This window comes from Toxotes jaculatrix, chromosome 21 (genome assembly GCF_017976425.1).
Source record: "Toxotes jaculatrix isolate fToxJac2 chromosome 21, fToxJac2.pri, whole genome shotgun sequence".
Taxonomy (NCBI): Eukaryota; Metazoa; Chordata; class Actinopteri; family Toxotidae; genus Toxotes; species Toxotes jaculatrix.
The window spans coordinates 19042828-19063118 of NC_054414.1; the positions used below are offsets into that span (position 1 = coordinate 19042828).

At 44.5% G+C, this 20291-nt stretch overlaps 6 protein-coding genes across 15 annotated transcripts; 2 read left to right on the top strand and 4 right to left on the bottom strand.

The window, feature by feature from the left end:
- The first annotated feature begins 1030 nt into the window (after positions 1 to 1030).
- On the top strand, positions 1031 to 5167 carry LOC121201346 (C-type lectin domain family 10 member A-like). Of its 5 annotated transcripts, XM_041067143.1 has the most exons (8): positions 1031 to 1088; positions 1186 to 1266; positions 2713 to 2805; positions 3116 to 3217; positions 3464 to 4204; positions 4320 to 4471; positions 4570 to 4697; positions 4997 to 5167. In XM_041067143.1, exons 3-8 carry the CDS (start codon positions 2718 to 2720, stop codon positions 5163 to 5165), a joined length of 1380 nt encoding a protein of 459 aa, XP_040923077.1. In that variant the 5' UTR covers positions 1031 to 1088; positions 1186 to 1266; positions 2713 to 2717; the 3' UTR covers positions 5166 to 5167. The 5 variants fall into 5 exon arrangements, with proteins under 5 accessions (XP_040923077.1, XP_040923078.1, XP_040923079.1 ...); XM_041067144.1 differs by lacking the exons at positions 1031 to 1088; positions 1186 to 1266 and adding an exon at positions 1729 to 1898; XM_041067145.1 differs by lacking the exons at positions 1031 to 1088; positions 1186 to 1266 and adding an exon at positions 2405 to 2453 and having other exon boundaries at positions 2706 to 2805.
- On the bottom strand, positions 5162 to 9240 carry LOC121201345 (UDP-glucuronosyltransferase 1-2-like). The gene is made up of 2 exons (XM_041067141.1): positions 9087 to 9240; positions 5162 to 7726 (listed from the first exon to the last, which is right to left on the bottom strand). The coding sequence occupies exon 2, from the start codon at positions 7715 to 7717 to the stop codon at positions 6113 to 6115; it is 1605 nt and encodes a 534-aa protein (XP_040923075.1). The 5' UTR covers positions 7718 to 7726; positions 9087 to 9240; the 3' UTR covers positions 5162 to 6112.
- A 136-nt stretch (positions 9241 to 9376) lies between these two features.
- LOC121201351 (endonuclease domain-containing 1 protein-like) lies at positions 9377 to 17668 on the top strand. 4 transcript variants are annotated; one of them, XM_041067154.1, is made up of 3 exons: positions 9377 to 10500; positions 11082 to 11722; positions 17552 to 17668. In XM_041067154.1, exons 1-2 carry the CDS (start codon positions 10219 to 10221, stop codon positions 11700 to 11702), a joined length of 903 nt encoding a protein of 300 aa, XP_040923088.1. In that variant the 5' UTR covers positions 9377 to 10218; the 3' UTR covers positions 11703 to 11722; positions 17552 to 17668. The 4 variants fall into 4 exon arrangements, with proteins under 4 accessions (XP_040923088.1, XP_040923087.1, XP_040923089.1 ...); XM_041067153.1 differs by lacking the exon at positions 17552 to 17668 and adding an exon at positions 15257 to 16536; XM_041067155.1 differs by lacking the exon at positions 17552 to 17668 and adding an exon at positions 15257 to 16536 and having other exon boundaries at positions 11082 to 11650.
- On the bottom strand, positions 12237 to 13444 carry LOC121201353 (DELTA-stichotoxin-Hcr4a-like). The gene is made up of 3 exons (XM_041067158.1): positions 13298 to 13444; positions 13029 to 13149; positions 12237 to 12814 (listed from the first exon to the last, which is right to left on the bottom strand). Exons 2-3 carry the CDS (start codon positions 13130 to 13132, stop codon positions 12364 to 12366), a joined length of 555 nt encoding a protein of 184 aa, XP_040923092.1. The 5' UTR covers positions 13133 to 13149; positions 13298 to 13444; the 3' UTR covers positions 12237 to 12363.
- Positions 13829 to 15124, bottom strand: LOC121201354 (DELTA-sagatoxin-Srs1a-like). Its single transcript, XM_041067159.1, has 3 exons — positions 14988 to 15124; positions 14727 to 14851; positions 13829 to 14367 (listed from the first exon to the last, which is right to left on the bottom strand). Exons 2-3 carry the CDS (start codon positions 14828 to 14830, stop codon positions 13941 to 13943), a joined length of 531 nt encoding a protein of 176 aa, XP_040923093.1. The 5' UTR covers positions 14831 to 14851; positions 14988 to 15124; the 3' UTR covers positions 13829 to 13940.
- plaub (plasminogen activator, urokinase b) lies at positions 16579 to 20061 on the bottom strand. 3 transcript variants are annotated; one of them, XM_041067148.1, is made up of 11 exons: positions 19930 to 20061; positions 19770 to 19851; positions 19584 to 19685; positions 19345 to 19498; positions 18790 to 18887; positions 18671 to 18694; positions 18164 to 18362; positions 17924 to 18075; positions 17528 to 17668; positions 17205 to 17353; positions 16579 to 17116 (listed from the first exon to the last, which is right to left on the bottom strand). In XM_041067148.1, the coding sequence occupies exons 1-11, from the start codon at positions 19987 to 19989 to the stop codon at positions 16922 to 16924; spliced, it is 1356 nt and encodes a 451-aa protein (XP_040923082.1). In that variant the 5' UTR covers positions 19990 to 20061; the 3' UTR covers positions 16579 to 16921. The 3 variants fall into 3 exon arrangements, with proteins under 3 accessions (XP_040923082.1, XP_040923083.1, XP_040923081.1); XM_041067149.1 differs by lacking the exon at positions 19584 to 19685; XM_041067147.1 differs by having other exon boundaries at positions 19584 to 19851.
- Positions 20062 to 20291: the final 230 nt, after the last annotated feature.

Consider the following 20291-nt stretch of genomic DNA (forward strand, 5'->3'; position numbering starts at 1 on the left):
ACTTCAAACCTGAAATGTTTACAAGCATCAGAATGACACTCACAAAGCTGTAAGCAGAAATTCCAAGTGTATACAGATATAGTAACAAACCCAAAACAAGAAATGCATGATGGAATCTGTCTACCTGAGATGTTATAGTTAGAAAAGTACATGCACTTAAATCGCTGTTGTTCCTGGTAGTACTGTCTGTGTGTGTGTGTGTGTGCGCCCTCTTTGTGAGTTTCAAACCTTGAGAGAATGAGTCTTGGGGGTGAAAACCTGGTGCCAAGTTTAAGGTCAGTGTATGTGGTTTAGGAGAGAGGTTAGGGAGCTAAGAGTCCTCACGAGTACAGAGAAACACTCTAACCTGCTGTGATAAAGGCCCTGTGATGTTGTGGGTTCCTGCTGGGTCGTAAAGGAGGAGCCATTAGCACAGAGTCTCACTAACACCGTGTCTGTTTGTCCTCTGTATGCACTGGAATGAAACACACACACACACACAGGTCAACTGAAACTAAAACCAAATTTTCTTTTTCACACCTACACCACCCAGTGCCACGCTCTCGAGCAGCCCTCCAGGTCCTGACCATCAAGAAAAAGCTCCAGTCAAACACATCTGTTTTAATTCAGTGATTCCTTTCCTTACTAACACAAGTCGCCAACATTAAAGAGTTTATGACACATCCGATGTTTGAAGTTGCCTTCTAACACACTGGGGACTTACAGAAACCTGTGTGTTAATACGCGGGCAGGAGATAGTGGCTGTTAAAACAATGATGGTCTTCATTTCCTTTCTCACACGTATCAGTGGCATGCTTTTTTTTTTAAGCACACCTCTGCCACTTCCCTGGGGTGATTCTCCGTGCAGAGAAAGAGCATTGTTCACCTTATCTTGCAGCCTCTGTGGCACAGACTGTTGACTCTACATGTCCTGCTGATAGCTGCATGTTTGGCATTTTATGTTGTATCACAAAATCTCACTGTTGAATGCAATGTGAAATTTTAGGAACATCTTGTGCTGGTCGCCTTTTGATGTCCCCACGTGTGTAAATGGATTTCACATGTATCCAGTGACGTTCTATAGAAATGCACACACTTCATGGACAAAGGTATGTAAACAGCCAAACATTACACCCAGTGTGGGGTTGCTGAACGTCTCACTCCGTTAATCCGGTGCTGTAACAGCCTCCACTCTTCTGGTTTCAGGCTTTCCTCCAGGTTTTGGAGCCTGGCTGCAGAGATCTGCTCCCATTCAGCCACAGGAGCATCAGTGAGGTCTGTGATAAGGTCTGTGTCCCAGTTCTTCCACTTCAGTGCCTACAAGCAATGCCTACCACCCTGCACATGTCTACAGAGTGTGACCGGATCAGCTAAAGTTTTTTTTTCTTGTTTTATTCAAATCAAACCCAAAAAGATAAAATTCCCCATTAATTCACATGAAAACGCTTCGGTTTTGTGTAACAGAAATATGCTGTAGCTAGAGGACACATCGCCACCTACTGGTATCAGTCAGGTAAAGGACAGTACAGTAGCTGCACACGAATGGTGGCAGCTTCTTTTTATTTGAAGGATTCTTACAAACTTTAAAAGGGAACTTCAAACAAATCATTAATCTCATAAGTAAGAAATTCAGTGTGCTGTGTAAAAGCCAAACACTGACAAACAATCGTGCCCTCAGTGACCATTGTTTCGTGAAAGATAAGGTAACATCAAACAGAATGGACCATTATTACTGTGTCTCCCCCTGTTTGAAGTGAAGCAGCGGGGGGTGAGAGGGCTTTATAAATGAGCTGCAGATCCTGTTGGTCTGTCCTGGTCCATCTTCTCTCAAACAGCAGTCTGAGCTTTTAGAGACAGTTTTAGATTCCAAATCAAACACAACAGTTATAGACGACACACTGGGAGGGAAATTATCTGAGGTAAGTCCTGATGTGTGCAAATGAATGTTTATACGGTGTATGTGCTTTGAATGCAGTGACGGAGGAAGAATTTAAATCGTTTTTGTAAGAAAGCAACAAGTAAAAATTTCCATTACGAGTGAAAGTAGTGTTATTAAAACAATCCTGAGCTTTAAAGTAACTTGTAATTTTAGCTGTGAGGTTCTGTAAATGTAGAGGAGTAAAAAGTACCGAAGCAGCATTAAATTCTAAATTAAAAGCACCTAATTGTACTTGAATAAACTTCCTGGCTGAAGGTCAAAGAGTGTAATACTAAGGGTGCATCATTGATGATGATGCAGCTGTCAGATAAATGTAGTGGAGAAAATACCATAGTATTTTCCCCTGAAGTGTGGACGACAATAAGAAGTACAAAGTCGTATGAAAGTACAAATACCACAGAATGGTACCCAGGGACAGTACTGCAGTAAAGGTTTCCACTTCTGTGTGAATCAGAATATTTCAAACTATGGCTGAAACCATGTGTTAGTCTTCTGTGATGCACAACAGGAAAACCACAGAAACACTGCCTGTTTGGTAAGAAACTTTTAAAAGGTTGTTTTTTTTTTTTTGAGTATTCTCTATATGTTTGATCTGTAGACAGAAAAGAAAGGTCATTTTCATTTTCTGATGTATCTCATGTTCAGACTAACAAAACCTCCACACGTTTGATACAAATAACTCCAGCACAGTGGTTTTTAATCGCTGAGCTCTTGGTTTTGCCAAGTTGGTGCTGACATGAGGAGGCAGCTCTCCTCCGTGTGTTTACTCTGCTGCTCTGCTTCCGAGACTGCAGGTACAATGGTCGGTCATCAGCGGCTCCCCTGGACTAATAACTCAACACAAGGAGCGATCTCAGTGACGTCAGCCAAGCAGGAACAGGAAATAAGTAAGTAGCATAATGAAGTCATGTCCTGCAGTGAGTAGGTTCAGTCTAACCACAGCATACGAGGGTGATAAAATCTTTGTTATAAAGAGAGAAAATCAGCCAGCGTAGGAAGAACATTTCAGCCTGTTTCAAACTGAAATCAGTTTCCAGAGCTTTCTGAGCATCTGTGTCACGAAACGAGAACAAATCTGTGATCTGTGATCTGATCTGTATCTGTAGGTTACAGACAGAAACATTTTAAATTCTGCAGCTTGTCCTATACGACTGCTTCTAATCCGATTCTAATCTGTTGTTTGTTTGTTTGTTTTAGCCTCAGGTTTCCTCCGCACCTGCCGCCGCCTCTGTCCGCTGGTCGGTCTCTCTACACTGTGTTTGTCGCTGCTTGCGACCTGTGCTGCACTTTCTGTCCTGTGTAAGTACGGGTTATTGATGGGAAGCTCGAAGCAGAGAGTGAGTTCTTATGTCTGTGCAGTGGATACACAGATGGGGTCAGGTTGTGGTTAGCCTAGCTTAGCATAAGGACTGGGAGCAGTTAGTGTGGCTCTGTCTAAAGAAACCACAGTTGGTTATGAACAGGACAACTGTGCTGCAGTTGTCTTGTGAAGCGCACTGTGTGGTGTTGTCTTTTATTTTGAAGTAATTATTCTTCGCCTTTCAGATTCCAATGAGTCAGACACAAAGCCTGAATGGAAAAGCCTCTTTGATTACCAGAACATGAGCGACAGCTACCTGACTCTCACTAAAGCAAACACAGACCTGAAAAAAGAAAATGAAATCTTAAAGGAGCACAGTGCCCGGCAGGGCGAGCAGACCAAGCTCCTCAACAGGACTTCAGTCAAACTCAGGTCCATCAGTTTTGCTTTGAGTTTGGAAAACGGCGAGTTAAAGGAGCAAATTGTGAATCTGACGTCTACAAACATACAGCTGATGAAAGAACACGAACAACTGGTCCAGTACAAGTCTGAGCAGGAGGAACGGAGGCTGAACGTGTCTCAAACTATCAAATATCTGTTCAGCTCCAACTCTCAGCTCCAGGAGGAGAAACGCCGACTGTCTGAGGCCAACAACCTCCTGAGGGACGAGCTGTTTCAACTCAAGGAAGAGAATCAACAACTAGTGGAAATAAGCGACAAGCGTCAGGAAGAAATTCAAAATCTAAGTAAGAAGATTGAAGCTTTTTCAAAGGATGACTGTGAAAAGCTTGAGGTGGAAGTGACACAGCTTCAAGAGCAAAACCAGAACCTGAGTACGATGCTGGGGAAAGAGAGGCAGGAAGCAGCGGAGCAGGAGAGAAGCAGGACACAGGAGATGGAGCAGATGGTGGCGGACGTACAGTCGATGAGCGAGGCCTACGACTCTTTAGACCTCTACTGCCCTGTGGTTAATCAGAGGACCAAAGGTACATGACTGCATTTTTTTCAGTGTTAATAGAAGCTTTGATGAAAGTACATTCAGTGTAGAGGCCTGGGTTTGAAACTTAACTCAATATCATGAAACTTAATCTTTTTCCACAGAGCGGATTTGCAAAAAATGCCACGACAGCTGGAGACAGTTTGAGACAAAGTGCTACTACTTCTCCTCTCGCGTGCTGAGCTGGAGCTCCAGCAGAGCCTGGTGCCGGACACAAGGGGGCGACCTACTCATCATTAACAGTGAACAAGAGCAGGTGGAGGACCAAAAGAATCTATAACGAGTCTGTAAGACAATCAGCTTAAAAGTGTACTATAATCTGAAATCATCTTTTTTTTTTTTTTTTTTTTTCAGAACTTTGTTTTTGATGCCAGTCGGGCCCTGGAGCAGTCCGGCACCAGGCTGTGGATCGGTATGACTGATGCAGAGGACGAGGGTGACTGGCGCTGGGTGGATGGCAGCAAAGTCACTTCAGATGTAAAGTGAGTCAGAGAACGGGGACACTGTGATGCTATCTGTAGATTTCTGCACCAGACCAAAACACACATAAAGTGGGAGCTTTTAATTAAGTCTGATTCTCTTGACCCTGACCAGACATACAGTTTCTTCTAAGAGGAGTTTACTGATCAGTGTGGTGATACTGTCCACCAGCCTGTCAGTGATGGTTCTGCTGCTCTCGAGTGGCCAAAGAAATCAGGTTTAATGAAAAGTGACATGTTGAGTGAGTGACACGTGACACTGTGATTATTACGTTACACAGCTGCTCCCTCTCTTCCTGCAGGTATTGGTTAAGCAGACAAGGAATGGGGACTGAGCCTGATGACTGGAAGCTGGACGACCCTTCAGGAGAAGACTGTGGACACATAGACACCAGTGAAAGTGCGCTGAGGTCCTGGATGGACGGCTCCTGTAACATACCTTACAGGTGGATCTGCGAAAAGAATGCTTAGATTGTCCACAGACATTTTTATTTCTCGTTTCATGTTGTAAATAAACCAGTAACAATTTGAAATTGCCATTTTGTACATAGACTGTAGGAAATTATAGGAGCAAATCTATGATGCATTCATTTTCTGCCCTATGTTCAAATCTGAGTTTTTTCATTTGAATTCAATTTGTCTTTTCTTACTTTATCTTCATTAAGTACATTTTTTTGTACCAGACTTTTCTTTTGTCCAGTGATGATACACAACAAAACACCACAGCATTCATTTTCAAAAGTTGATTCTTATAAAAAAAAAACATGAAATAAGGCACGTATGTGTTTTTATATATCTTATTAAATTTCAGATCAGCATAATTGACTGATTTAGAAAATTTCAGTACTTTTCAAACTACTGAGAGTGCTACTAGAAACACAGTGCTGAAAGAAGGTACAGGCTCTGTCGGGCATGTGTACGCCACAGTGAAGTGTGCAGGAGGTTTGATTTCTTTGCATCCAGCACCTTTTAGACTTCTGATGTCTTGAGCTAAATCACATTTTTTCTGGTGTGAATCCAGGTGTTAGGCTGACTCAGTCGAAGGATAAGGCTGGTGTTATTCCATATTTTTATTTTTGCTGTTGAATTAGAGCAAACCCAGTGATGTGTCGCTGTGTGTGGCTCGGTAATTTCCTGAAACAGCTGGGCTCTGTGTGTTTTAGCTCAAGTTCCTCAAACAGGAGTAATACACATTTCATACACATTTGGTTTTCTCGTGAGTATCTGGGTCAGGACAGTGTATGTAGGACTGACAATGGAGCCCAGAGGAATAAGATCAGTGTTTACATATACACAGTGCTTGGTAGTAGGATCAGTTAACTTTTGCTTTTTCTTTTTCTGGGGTTTGTTTACAATAATAAAAATGTAGAATATCAGCAGCTTTATTCTTCAAAATATCTGACTGGTGTGAGGAGTGGCTACTCCTGTTTGGGTTTTCTCCTCCTGCACAGTCGAAAGCACAGGAATCGTATTGATCCCGCTACAGTTGCTGTCAGCAAACACAGGATTGCCAACAAGAAGCAAATAACATCCACAGAGTAATAGGCATACCAGGGCATCTTATAAGACTCAGTCCGTAAATGTGAAGCTCCTTTGTGCCTCATGACAAACTCTGTCCAGAAAAGTGCTGTTTCCAGAGGATGCATTGGTTTATCCCGGTGGAGAGCAGAGAGGCGCTTCATGTTGTTTCTGTATGAGGGGTTGTCAATAACTTCTTGTAGAGCTTCCAGAAAGTTCAGGCGGGTGAGTTTGGTCGCGTCCACCACCTTAGCAGCTCCTCGCGTTTCCAATCTTAAAACGTTTTCGAACTGGTCAAACAGAAGAGGAATGCCTATTATCGGCACTCCGTGGTAGATGGACTCATAGATCCCGTTAGTACCACCATGGGCCACGAAGGCTTTGATCTTCGGGTGACCCAAGAGGTCGTTCTGGGGCATCCATTTCACCAGAAGGGTATTGTTGCCCAGATTGCTGGGGCGCTCACCAACATGCCTCCATATGACCTTTTGAGGAATTTGGGCAAAGGCAGCGGCAATTTCAGAAGTGATTTCTACAGGTAGACCTTTAACCAGTGTGCCCAGAGACATGAGGATGAACCCGTGCTCTCCTGAAGTTTGAACAAACTCCTCCAGCTCTGATGATAAAGGCTTCGAAGGCTTAGACTGAAAACCACCAATGTAAACAATGTTTGGCATGGTGGGTCTGGGGAATTCAAAGACAAAGTCCACCCTCATGAGCCAGATGTCTGCCCCTTGTAGGAGGTGATAGAAGTTCACACCTGGACCAAAGTACCTGTCCACTAGTCTGTCATAGTGAGGGCATACTATAAACTTGTCAATGCATGTGTTGATGACATAGTGGAGCATGTTTTTGATTCTTTGCTCAAAGGTCATCTTATCTGACGCAGCATATCCTGAAGTTGGGACGTAGGACGTTGGAGACGGAGCGACAACAAAATGGCCTTCTCCGCTGGTGATCCATCTCACGTTAAAAATGGTCGGCAGCTTAAGTTCATGGGCCACCAGAACCCCTACAGGCAAGCCAGGGTCCAGAAGAACCACGTCATAGTGAGTATCACGAATACTCTGCATTAAGGTCTTGTTCTCAAATATTTCTACGCCCAGCAGACTGGCCTGCTGGTGAATCATTGACAGCGAACTGAGCATTTCCCAGTAGAAGTTCACAAAGCCAATTAGAGACGCCCCCTTTTTCTGGATCTCCAGCATCTTGACCAGGAAGGTAACGAAAAAGTCCTGCTCCTCTATGCTGATGGCTTCTGGCAGCGTGACAGTGATGGAGCGGTAATGTGGTGCACTTTCTTTAACGTACCAGCTGGTGGCTGTACGGACCACAGTGACCTCATGGCCCCTGGCGTGGAGGCCCTGGATCAGCAGGTTCATGTTGACCCAGTGGCTGCCATCCACCGGGAACACCAGGATCTTTCCGCCCTGGACACCGGGGCTCGTCAGGAGGGACACACTCGCCACCAGAAGAAGAAGAGAAAGTCCCGGGATGCTCCCCATGGATTAAGTCTGCGGAAAGGAATGAAACATACAAGTCTGATGTGAGCAACGAGTTCTTAGAATCACAACACGACAAACAGTGACATGGACTCAGGACTGTAGCTGATACTGATGGAATAACATCACATTCATTTGGCAGATGCTTTTATCTAAAGCAGCTTAAACTAAGTTCATTCATCACCACGTAAGAGACAGAGCTATGTCTAAAACTGAGAGTGTCCCTCTTTGGAATAAGTAACTAAATCATGTTCAGTGCTACAGTAAGCGCTCAGAGGCTTTTGTTTCTTTGTTATCAGAAGGAATGTGCGCAGGATCAGTGTTAGCGCTCAACCCGCTAAATCATCTTTTCAATGTTCACTAAAAAAAAATAATCTGAGTGACTCACTGCCATGAAGTGGGGAGAACAGTTAGCTGCGGTAAAGCTAACACTAATGCAAGGTGAGCAGGAATGAGAGAGTTTGTAAATGACACCTGAATAAGAAAAAACAATTCACTAAGGAAATTAGAGCTGGGTATAAAAATACTGTGCCCAAGGCAAACGTGCACACAAGCTTCAGGCTCTGTCCCTGATGTGACACAGGAACAAAACAAGAAGTCCTTCAAAGCTGCACCAATTGATTCGTCAATTAACAGAAATTAATCTACAACTATTTTAATCATCAGATAATCGTTTCTGTCAATTTCCATGAAAACACGAAAACCTGATCCATCTGGTTGGACAGAATAAGACATTTGAGAACTCCAGGCCGTCATTATACAATTTATAAGACAATTTTTCACCATGTTCTGATGTTTTACCGACTAAATGGTCCTATCGATTAATCGTGGAAATGCTAATAACCAGTCTGAAAAGCCTCCTGTGTGACCCAGGTTGTTATCATGGTGTGTGTGCCTAGGGTTTGCATATGAGAGCAGAGGGAAGTTGCTCTGTGGACATCAGGAGTAGCTGTCCTGAAAAAACCCTGAAATGTTGCTTTAACAGCTCAGAGTCCAGTGGAATTCATGCACAGGCTGAAGCCTGCTGTTGCTATGGTCTCTAATCTTATCGTTTGTGTTTAACAGGGACTTGCTAACAGGATAGAAACACTCAGCAGAGTCCTCATTCGTCACATAACAACAGAGGAAACATTTAACCTCAAGTGTGTGGTGTCTGCCTGTTTATTGTGGAGAAAGCTAAAAGAGGAATCTGACAGCATGCAGCACTTCTGCCTGCAGAGCAACTGCTTTCAGGAATAAAGAACTGTTGAGTTGTTTAGAGTCCCGCAGAAGTTAGTGTCAGCTAAACAGTGTCTCCTGTTTTCTGTAACATTCGTAGGCTTTAAAGAGCTGGTTAATGTGCTGTAGGAAAAGGAAAAGTGTTGGGACCTACCTTAAATCCCTGAAACTGTAGAGAAATGTACTTTGAGCCTTCTCTGGAAAAGTGAAGCCATGCGTCTGTATGAAAAAGAATCCAAACTCCAAACCCGATTATTGTGTTACATAAGGACGAGAGAGAGGATGGTGGGGGAGGGTGGTAAAACAAATGGACTTCAGATGTATGTGAGTAGTCAGACGCGGGGGGACAGGCAAAACAGTTTTACCACTGAGCCCTCCCTCTAACTGTGCTGCAGGAATGCACAGGGACATGCTGGACTGACCCGGACAAAGAGCTTCTCCAGCCAAAAGAAAACGCTTTTCCTTAGGAAAGTACCTTTTTTTAATTGGTTTATAAGTGAAGTTCTTTAAATAAATGTTGGATTAGTAAACTGGCTTTTCACAAACTGGAATTTGCATTAAGTGGTGTTTCACTGCCCAGTGGCAGTGACATATTAGCACCTCATAAAGTTGTTCTCGCCTGTTTACACATCCAGCAGACACAGAGCAACGCTAACATTCATTCTGAGTTGTATTTCACTCTGTTCCACAGAAAGCTGCTGATGGTGCAGAGAAAAACAGAACCTGACTCAGGGCGAGCGACCGTTTTGTTTGGTACGTTTGGAGTCAGCTCAGCTGGATGCTCACTTCACACGTAAATCGTCTCCACCTGTGGACAGTTTGTCTGACTGTGGACAGATGAATGTCTGAACTCTTTGAGACTCTGTAACCCTTTCAGGCTTTATGCAAATCAGCAAGTCTTGATCCTGAGGCCTGAATGAAAGAGAAGATCTATTTAATACAAATTCATACATAATACAGCTTATTACAAAGGAATCCCTTTACTTTCTAACAGAGGGACACAGGTTCAGAACAGGAGCATTTCACTGTGTCTTTCAGTGACGCTTACTGAAGTAGAAGTTGGTCACAGTTAGTCACAGTTAGTCACAGCTAGCAGATGCAGAGGACTTCCTTCCTGTAAACAAAAACAGAATAAGACTGATATTGAAACTGCGGCTGCTTTCACTTAGGGGTCGTGTTGATGAAAAGCGAACAGCTCTCAATTAATTCACACTCCGGTGCTTTTTACTGAGAGTGTGTGTGAGGACACAACACATCACTGCAGGTTTGACTGCTGGTTTATCAAAATGTCTCGTCTTGGCTCTGTGGTGGTGCTCGTCCTGGTCTTCGCTGGAGGGTGGTGCCTCTGCGCAGCCGATGTTGGGGATTTCACTCCGTGCCTGCAGTTCTTCTACAGGTCCTGGCCTCCTAAAGGTCTGCCAGGGACCCCCATCTGCCAGCGTTATTCCAACCAGTATCGATTTGCCACGCTGTACAGTCGACCACGCCGCTCTCCCTGGTTCTCAGCCTATTTGTACACAACACCTGAAGGAAAGAGGCCCTCGGCCTCCTGGAAGTTCGAGCCACAGGTGAGCATATCTCTGCTGGGACTCACACTCCGGTGAGAGGAAATGTTTCATTTCTGTTCAGATGTTTTTAATTTTGCAACTTGTTTCACGTCGTCTTAGCTGCTTTAACACCATGTGTTTGTTATTCTTTGATTCTTTTTATAAACACTGGTTTTCCAGTTACTTTTCACACGGTATTTAAACAACTGCAGTTTTGTTTTTAGACAGTAAAAAACATGAAAATGAGGAAATGAACCCAGTAAAGAAGAACTGCCTCATTCATGCGTTCACGCTCTCTCAGCTCTGTCACAACACTTTAGGGAAAAATGTAGAGAAAAAGTCTCTTTAGTTAAATTCATAAATAAAAGTGAACTTTTTATGTTACGTTCATGGTTCCCAGGAGATAAATCCCTCTGACTTCTCCTGAAGCATCACCATGAGTTTAACACTTGTGTTCCCCTCCAGATAAACTGTAATCACTTTAGTGATCTCGTAATTTCAGCCACATTTTGTTAAAAGCAACTTCATTCGTTGAGTCTGTCTTCAACTGAATTTCATAATGAAACATCACGTTGCCACTGTTTTCTTCCACTCTCCAACAGTTAGCCTACCCAGGAGCTGATGGCAACATGATCCCCTTCCCTCCAGGTCCTCCGGACCAGAACGTGGTGGACAGCCAGGCGGTGGAGCTGGACTACATTAATTCCACCTACACTCGTGGCCATTTGAACCCCAGCCTTCACCACCAGAGCCATGAGGACCGCTCCGCCACCTTCACCCTCACAAACGTGGTTCCTCAGAAGGCGGGCTCTAACGATGGGCCCTGGGAGGCCCTGGAGCAGACTGTCAACAAAACCTTAGCAGCCTACTGTGTCGGAGAGGCCTACGTAGTGACTGGCATCATCCCTTACCAGAGCGAGGAACGCTGGCTCAAGAATCATCGTGTGGCTGTGCCTGAGTATATTTGGTCAGCCTACTGCTGCCCACACTACAACAACAGTCTCCCAGAAGAGCTGAAGGACGCCTTTCCCACGTACGCTGCGATCGGCCGCAACGACTGCAACAGCACCGAGGAGATTGTGCCCGTTGACAAGGCAGCTAAGAAAAAGTTCAGGGGATACGATGTGAGGAGGATGCCACTGGAAACACTTGAGATGTATCTGAAGGACAGGTTCAGTACCATCATCAGTGTTTTCTATGAGCGGTGCTCTGGATCAGACTGATCCTGCACTGATGCACACAGATAAACACGACATTTCAACAGACAGTTGTTAGTTGGTTGAAATGTTTGTGCTAATTTCACTAATTCAGAGTAATTATACGTTTTTTTTTACGTCTTCCAAGCAAAATGAGGAAAATATGAAAATCACTCAGAGAATAATCTGCAGGTTTGCTGCTGTACATGCACTAAATACTTTTGTCCACTAGATGGCATCTTTGTGCAATACATGCAGCTGGTGGCTCTTTGTCAGACTGTAAACTTCAACAGTCGACAGCTGCAACCTCTCTATCTTTTAAGTCGGTTTTTCTTTTACTAAATATTTACTAAACAATGCAAATGATCTTTCTTTAGATTGTTTTATGTTTAAAAAATAAAATCACATTTTAATTGACAAGGCGCCGGTGCTGGAGGTTTTGGAGATTAATTAAACGCTGAGATGACTCATTCAGATAAACATTAACTTGCTGCACGAGTCCGACTCGACTTTGCCAAGACAAGTTTTTCTTGTTTGCAATGATCACTACGACACGTCTCGTCACATCAAACTCCTTATGGGTTTATTGTATGAACAGGTGGTACAATAGCACAGGTGTACAAAGGGTTAAACGAATCCAACACTGGTGTGTCAAACTGGAGTAGTCTGACAAAAATGAATCACCAGCTTAGTAATGTTGGTGCATGGAGGGCGTAAAGAGCTTGTCCCACACCTCCACCTTCATCATGGCCCTGCCCATCGGAGACATGGTGGCCTTGATGTCCAGGCTGGAACCCTCATATGTGATCCCACAACCTGTGGCCTCCGCCCGCACGAAGCCCTGCTGCTCTTTGTTGTAATACATCTCTTTGTACAGAGCCTCGTTGCACTCTTTGCCCTGGCTGTAGATTCCCACTGCGAACCAGTTCTTGTACATGTTATAGTCGTAGGGCACAGAGAACATTATGGCTACTGTTTCTTTGGCACAGTTGCTTTGCCTCTCGAACAGGTCGTAGGTCAGGACGCCCACCGCACCGGAGGCTTTGGCGCTGGTCTTGCTGAAGTTGCACACTTCGGTTTTCAGCGGGCGCACGGTGGGTTGGGGTGGGCTGTGGCAGTTGCCACTCTCCAGGTAAACCCTGTTTTTAGCACCAAAAACCAAAACAGAAGGAATGAAAATAAATGGGAAAATTAGAAATCGAATGGGGACAGTAACTGTAGGAAAGCGGTGTAGTTACTTTTTCAGGATGCATTTATATGTTAAACCTCAGTTTATCCATGCAGACGCACTGAACTCTGCTGTACAGCACAGCCCTCCACTGTTGGATTTTGTGTTTAAAGCTTTGCACTTACTTGGGGTCCAGTAAGCAGTAGTTATTGGTGAGGTTGGTGACCTCGATGGTGACGTTCCTCCGGCTCTTGAGGTTGGCAGCCAAAGACTCTGCGGATTCGCTCATGTTGCTGGTTGTAAAGGCTGTGAAAATAACAGAGGTGGATGATGTGAACTGCAGATCTGGATTAAAATGCAGTGGAGCAGTTAAACCTGTATGTGCTACGTCCACAACTCAATTCACTGAACAACATTTGTCAGTAAACCCCCCTGAAATACGGCGTTGGCTTACCTGTCTCACAGGTGTGCTTCTCACTCGGGCAGTGCCAGATTTGAAACACTGGGTTCACACTTCACATCCCTCTTGCTGGGGAACGTATGTCACCCAGAGTTGTCTCCACCCAGAGTTGTCTCCACCCACCGTGCACACCCTCCTGTCGCTCACCACCTCAGGCTTTTTCATGTCAGGTATGTGCAGCATATGGAGGCATGAAGACAGGGTGTAACCAACAATAACATCAGAACCACAGGCCTTTTGTTTTTATACTGCTGTTATTTTTCCGTCCTTGAAGCTGGTTTGATCAGTTTGGTCTCATGCCTCCGTGTGTCCTTATGTACCACGCCTTTTGTTTTTAGGTCTGTGATGTTTTTATTGTCTGCATAGGGAGACAAACATGCAATAACTCTGCACAGCGTGCAGTGCCGTCTGACGAATCAAAGTTTAACTCTTTGATTCTGAATGTGAACGTTTGTGATCGTTTTCCTCCCAGATGAAAGATGATTGAAGAAGATTAAAAAGATGAGAGAAGTCAAGCACAAGAAATCGACTGAACTGTTTTTTATTTAATTCAAAGAACACATACATGACATCTCTGCATTTATGCCACACCAGGTGCAGAACGCTTTATTCTCTTTATTCAATACAAACAGACTCATCAGCCCATCTTGTCATACAACTCAAGCTTAACCATAGCTCTGCCCTCATCAGACATGCAGGCCCTCACGTCCACTGTCCTTCCACTGTACTTCACCCCTGAGCCGTTGGCCTCCTGTCGCACAAAGTTGGTGAAATCTTTCCCGTCGTACATGAGCTTGAACAGCTGCTTATCGCAGGCTCGCGTGTGCTCAAAGACACCCATCCCCAGCCAGTTCTTGTAGAAGTTGTAGTCAAAGGGCACCGAGAACATGACGGCGATCAGCTCGTTGCATTGGCGGCTGCGCATGTTGAACAGCTCGTAGGTCAGGACGCCCACAGCACCTGATGCTGTGTTGTCGTCCTTGGTGAAGGAGCACACCTCGGTCTTGGTGGTGCGCACGGTGGGCTGTGGAGGGCTGAAGGAAAAGCCACTTTCCATGTGAACCCTGGAGAGTAGCAGAGAGGGTAGACACAGTCACAAGTCATGGAAGAAGCACTTAGATCCTTTACATAAGTAAAAGTACTAATAACACAAGGTAAAAAACTCCATTACAGGTAAAAGTCCTGCAAAATTCTACTCAGGTAGAACTACAGAAATATCATCAGCAAAATGTTCTGTAAATGTCAGAAATCATTTTTCTGCTGGAGAAGTGGTCCCTGAAACCAGAACTGGATTCATGTACATTTCAGGCATCGTGCAAACTGTCTTTACCGGTTCATCTGTCTTTGTTTCCATTAATATAACATCAAGCACAGCAGCCTTGTGTTTGAGCACGAGCCCAAACCGTCTAACAGTGATTCTTACTTTGGGTTGATGAGGCAGTAGACGGAGCTGATGTTGGTGATCTCCATGGTACAGTTGCGGTTGGTGGTGAGGGTCACCGAGTGGGACTCTGCAGTCTCAGGCATGGTGACGGCTGCTGGAAAAGGCTGAACGACAGAGGCAAAGAGCTGTTAGCAATGGAAACAGACCCTCAGCCGTTCATGTTACCATGTGACATTTGCTTTTCAAAACAGTTCCAGCTTCAGTAAAAACTGCAAACTATCTCAAACTAAATGTACTTACTTCACTTAAAGTCACACGCACAGGAAGGCAAAGAGACCTCTGAAAAGAGGTCGGAGTTTGGAGACGAGTGAGGAAAGACTCAGCCTCCCAGTCACACACAGTCACACCTCTGGTCACACCTCACACACCGTGTGAGCGGCCGGTGGGCGTGGCTGTGCTCAGGACACACCTGCACCAATGAACGTGCACTGTCAGTTATATGTGATAACCTTAACTCTTTGTTGATTCATTGAAACAGTGACAGTTTTTCTCTGATGTGTTTTTAACAGTGATGCAGCACATCACACGATGGCCTGATGGAAAAGTACTGCTGGAACAGGCGAACAGCAGACAGTTGCTGGGTGAAATACCTGAAGGTCTGGTGAGACGTTCAGGTAGATGTCACACCTGTCAGACGGTCGATACAGCTGCTGATGGTCATGACTCACCTGAGATGAAGCCCAAACCGTCCGAACCAGTTCACCTGAAAGAACACATCAGTGCAGATGATGATAAATTATTGTTTTCACAGTCAGTCTTTTGTATTTGGGCTTAAGAGTGTTGTCACAGTGCATGTTACAAATGAGCACAACGTTAATGCGGCAGAACTTTTTTTAAGGTTTGAATGTATTCAGCTTTCTGTTGCTGTAGTCGGTCCCGGCGTGCTCTGACTGGAGGTGGGGCGCCCGAACAAGTCACCAGTCACTGGCACGTATTTATTCTGAGTGTGGGTGGATTACTGAACTGGGCTTCATCCACACAGAGACGCACAGCAACCTCAGTGAGACACAGAATGTTCTGAAAAAATGCAAAACAACTACACCATTTGTGGCTGACCCCTCAGACGTGGCCTGACCTGTAGGCTGGGAACCAGTGGACTGTATTTAACCTGTATATAAAATGATTTTTGAATCAAACTTTACTGCTGTTTGTAAAGACACAGTGCTGCTGTGCATCAGTGCCATCCTGCAAACAGCGTTTAAAAGATGAAAACATAAGGTGGTCCGATGGCTGAAGGGTTCTTCCTGTTTCCTGCATGTGTGCTGCAGTGTGTCGAACAGAGCCGCAGGACAGTGATGTTCTGTCGTACCAACCTCCCAGACAGCCCTGGTGCAGCTCCCATGTGCATTCTAACATGATGTGATGTTTGGTTTTTATCATGTCTGAAAATCAAATCAAAATCAGAAGATGTCGGTGAGGAAGCACACAGCTCCATCATCATGAAACATCATGATGAACATCAACAGGACGGGTTAGAAATGACTTTATATGCACTTTCAGTGGACACACACAAGGCGTCCTGTAGCATGGCACAGCATTCAGTCATGCTCTGTGTCACCTGTGTGTTGCCCTTCTGTAATTTGTATAATTTTAGTGCCATCTTGTGGTCAGATCAGAGCAGTAGAATAAAAACCAAACTCAGACCTTCAGGATCGATACAGAGGGATTATATACACGCTGAAATGTACGTGTGGTTTTAGTGAGGAAAACAAACCAAATTTTTAAAAATTAACCTAAAAATTAAACTAAAATAAATAGACATGAACAGACAGAGCATGGTTCCTATTTAATACTTTTCAGAGCTGCATTAACCGGAGCATATACTTATGACTCAGCTTCTAACTGATCAACATTTTAATTTGTTAAACAGATGTTTCCGTTGAAGCTTTGGTCTAAAACAACATACAAAAATATAAAACATACAAAATATCAAAGATGTACAAAATAATGAAGGACACATCATGGCCTATGATGTGATTCTGTACAAATGATTTTAAACTGGCTCTTATCCTTAATAAAGTTATATATTGAGAAAATAATAAAGTCTGCATCTGTACTAAGAACACGACAGTTTGCTCATAATGTTTTCCCAACATCCAGAGAAATGGAAGCAGTGGTAATGAGACACAAAACCACAGATTTTACTTTACAGTTTGTGTCCTCGGCTCAAATGTTCAGTCCTGAGGGAGCACAGCTCCAGCAGCGATGGATGTCAGACCTGTCTTCTCTTCTATCCATCGGTTATAATTGGTGACTCTGGTGTAAACGCCGGGTCGAAGCTCCTTTGCGCAGCCATCCCCCCAGCTGATTACTCCAAACTGGAAGAGCGTGTTGTTGACCTCGCACACCAGGGGCCCTCCTGAGTCTCCCTGAGGGAAAGGAACGCGCAGCATTAAAGGAAATCAGCAAACTGATTTTGGAAGCAAAGCCTGGTTGTGTCTAGACTCGTAGATATACCTCGCAGGCATCTTGGCTCCAGTCGGGACGACCAGCACAAAACATGTTATCAGTGATCATGTTTCCGTAATAGTCTTCGTGTCGACACATATTGTCAGTGAGGAGGTTCACCTGAGCCTCTCTGAGGTACTGAGACCTGTACCACAAACCTGCAAAGAAGAAAAACTGTTAAAACCTTTTTATGGTTTGTAGAATGAAAATAAGTGAAATTTTCAGCCCTTTAGTTTCAGTCTTGATGCTGTGATGTTTTAGACAACACAGGTTATGTTTGTTCCTTTTGTATTTCAACATCTGAAAACCCCCCTTTTACAAAAACACCTCACCGTGTTTCTCTTTCCCATATCCAGCGATCTCACAGGTGACACCAGGCTGGAGGCTCTGCTGAGGCGGCGGCAGGCAGACGGTCTTCACCCAGTTACTCTCCTCCGCACACCTACCGTGTCTGGCCCTCAGCTTCAGCAGGGCTGCGGGACAGGAATTGCTGCTTTGATCATATCAGACCATCACCAGTATCCAGTGTGGAAGCCAGTCCTGGTCTGACAGGCAACTTACACAAGTGTGATGTGGAGACTGGAAACCTACACTGCACATACATTCAGTCTGGACTTTCACTGATGCAGGAGACATCTAGTATCTTGTAAGTAAACTTTTGAAATGAACAGTATCTGAACGTATGTGTGCGACTGTATGTCTGCAAAGGGAGGGAATCGTGTTCGTACCGATGTCATTATTGAAGTTGCCCTCGCTGTTGTCAAACCCTTCATGGATGATGATTTCCTCCACCCTGAACGTTTGCTCCACAGTCAGGTCGGTCTCATTCAGAGCATTTTTCCCCAGGGTGATGGAGAAGCGGCGCGCTTTGGTCTGGGAGCTGAAAAACAAATTCCCAACAATCAGTCCAATCATCCTGCTCTTTTTCAGCACCTGCTGTGGTTACAATAAATGATCTGACTCCCTACCCGTCGGGGAAGCAGTGGGCGGCTGTGAGCACCCAGCAGGCTGAGATCAGACTTCCTCCACAGCGGAAAACCTTCTCCTTGGATTTGCTCTGCCAAAATATGGCAGCGATCCACGGGTGGGATTCCACTGTGGCAACTGTTCCACCCACGATCTTCATCTGCTTTCTTCTGGTGCGTTGGCCACATGTGGACTCTGCAGCTGGGGGATTAAACACAGTTCAAAACAATTGGGGGAAAAAAGATGGAAAATGGGGAAACAATGAGTTTAGTGAGGGTCGGTGTCAGATTCCAGGACTCAGGAAGAGGTGGTGCTGAGCTGAAGTCTGTTTCCACATTCATTTCTCTCCCCTTATCTTAACCTGAACCTGACCTAATCCCTGACCTGGAGCACTCGTCTCAAATGATGCCTAACCTGACCCCAGCCTTACTCTAACCCTGACCAGTTACCTCTGCTGCTCTCAAACCTTACAGTCTAATATTTACTGTTGAGTGAGGTGGTGAACTCACCTGGCTGTGGCTCTCTGGGTGCAGCTGAAAGTACAAGTTCAGAGATGTTTTTTAACTCTGGGGAAGCTTAAACTCTGGCTTAGATTTTCTTGGAAGACTGTAAAGAGAAAATAACTTACATGACTCTAAGCCACAACGTGGAACATCACAATACTCCTTCACAAGCTGCTGGTTTCTCCGAACGTAACACCACGGACGCCGTCTGTAGAAAAGATTTCTGAGGGGAAAACAACATCAGATCCATCAGACTAACTTCTCTGAGTTGGCTGTGTCCTCCAGTGGTTTTGAAATGAAACCATATGTGAAAAGTTGTGAGGTTATGGCTTTGAGCTTTAAAGGCTTCTAACTGAGAGAGATGGGATTCTACATAAACACAAACTCTTCTGCCAAAGTTCAAACAGTTTGGTTGTTTTACATCAACGACTACTGCAGTCAAACATCCTGATGAAGTAAACTGACCGGTGCTTGTTCTAAAATGAGTCAATCAGAAATTTAAAAAAATTACAGGGAGCAGCGTTTAACTCCTACACTGAAAAATTTATTAAATTTCCCTCCGGGGATCAATAAAGTCTTATCTTATCTTATCTTAAAACCTGTCCTGTAGGTTTTCACTGATTGACTTGTTTCAAATCCACAGGAGCTCAAAGCCAAAATAGAAAAGACGAAGAGCCTACCTGCAGTAGTTGTGCCTCCCTGAATTGACATCTGAAGACATGTATGTCCCCCTGACGCTCACTTTCCACTCCTCACATGTCCGTCCACTCGCTGATGTGGACACCGTGCCTCTGTAGAACAATCCTAAGCCCTCGTGGCAGTGAACACCTTTTTCTGAAGAAACCACAGAGGTTTTTCTTTTTTGGTTTAAAAATGTGAAAATCATAAATTCAGTTTGGTTTGCAGTTAAGCTCCTCACCTGTTTCACAGCGTCTTCCCAAAAAACCGTCGGCACACAAACAAAACAGGTGTTCACCAGTCAAGGATGGGACAGATCTGCCTCCATTGAGGCAGATCTCACCTAACAAATGAAACAGCCCCTCATGCTCAATACAGCCTGAACTCAACAGCACCAAAGAGCCCTGAGGAATGCAGAGATTCTCACCTGAACTTTCAAGGGAAGAGGAGAATGAAGAGGAGGAAGAGAAAATAGAACTCCTCCATCGCCCTCCTTCACTCAACAAGTCCTAAAAACATAAAAAGTCAAATAAATTCTCATGAAAGTAAATGAAAAACTTCTCTGAGTAGGATAAATATGTCCTTACTGCTTCAGCTGCTGACAGGGCTGCCAGAGTCCATATCAGAAAACCAAAGTTTTTCATCATTATCACGTTGCCTCACTGCACAGGCTGAAATCCAAACAGAGTTTGCATGAACGTGCTTGTAGGGAGCTGTCTGAGAGTCTCCTCGGGTTTATTCTGTTTTGGCGTCTGTGAGCAGGGAGGAGGGGGACATGTGATTGGCTGAGGAGCTCTCTGACTTTTGATTTGGTGTGAGGAAATAGCTGTTTGCAGGACGAGTGAATGAGTCAGAGCTGTTTAATCCACAACATTAATTCTCAGGAAGCACATTAATGGCTCTGGTGTGTCAGACGCTGCGGTGTCAGATTGGACCTGCAGCTGTTTAC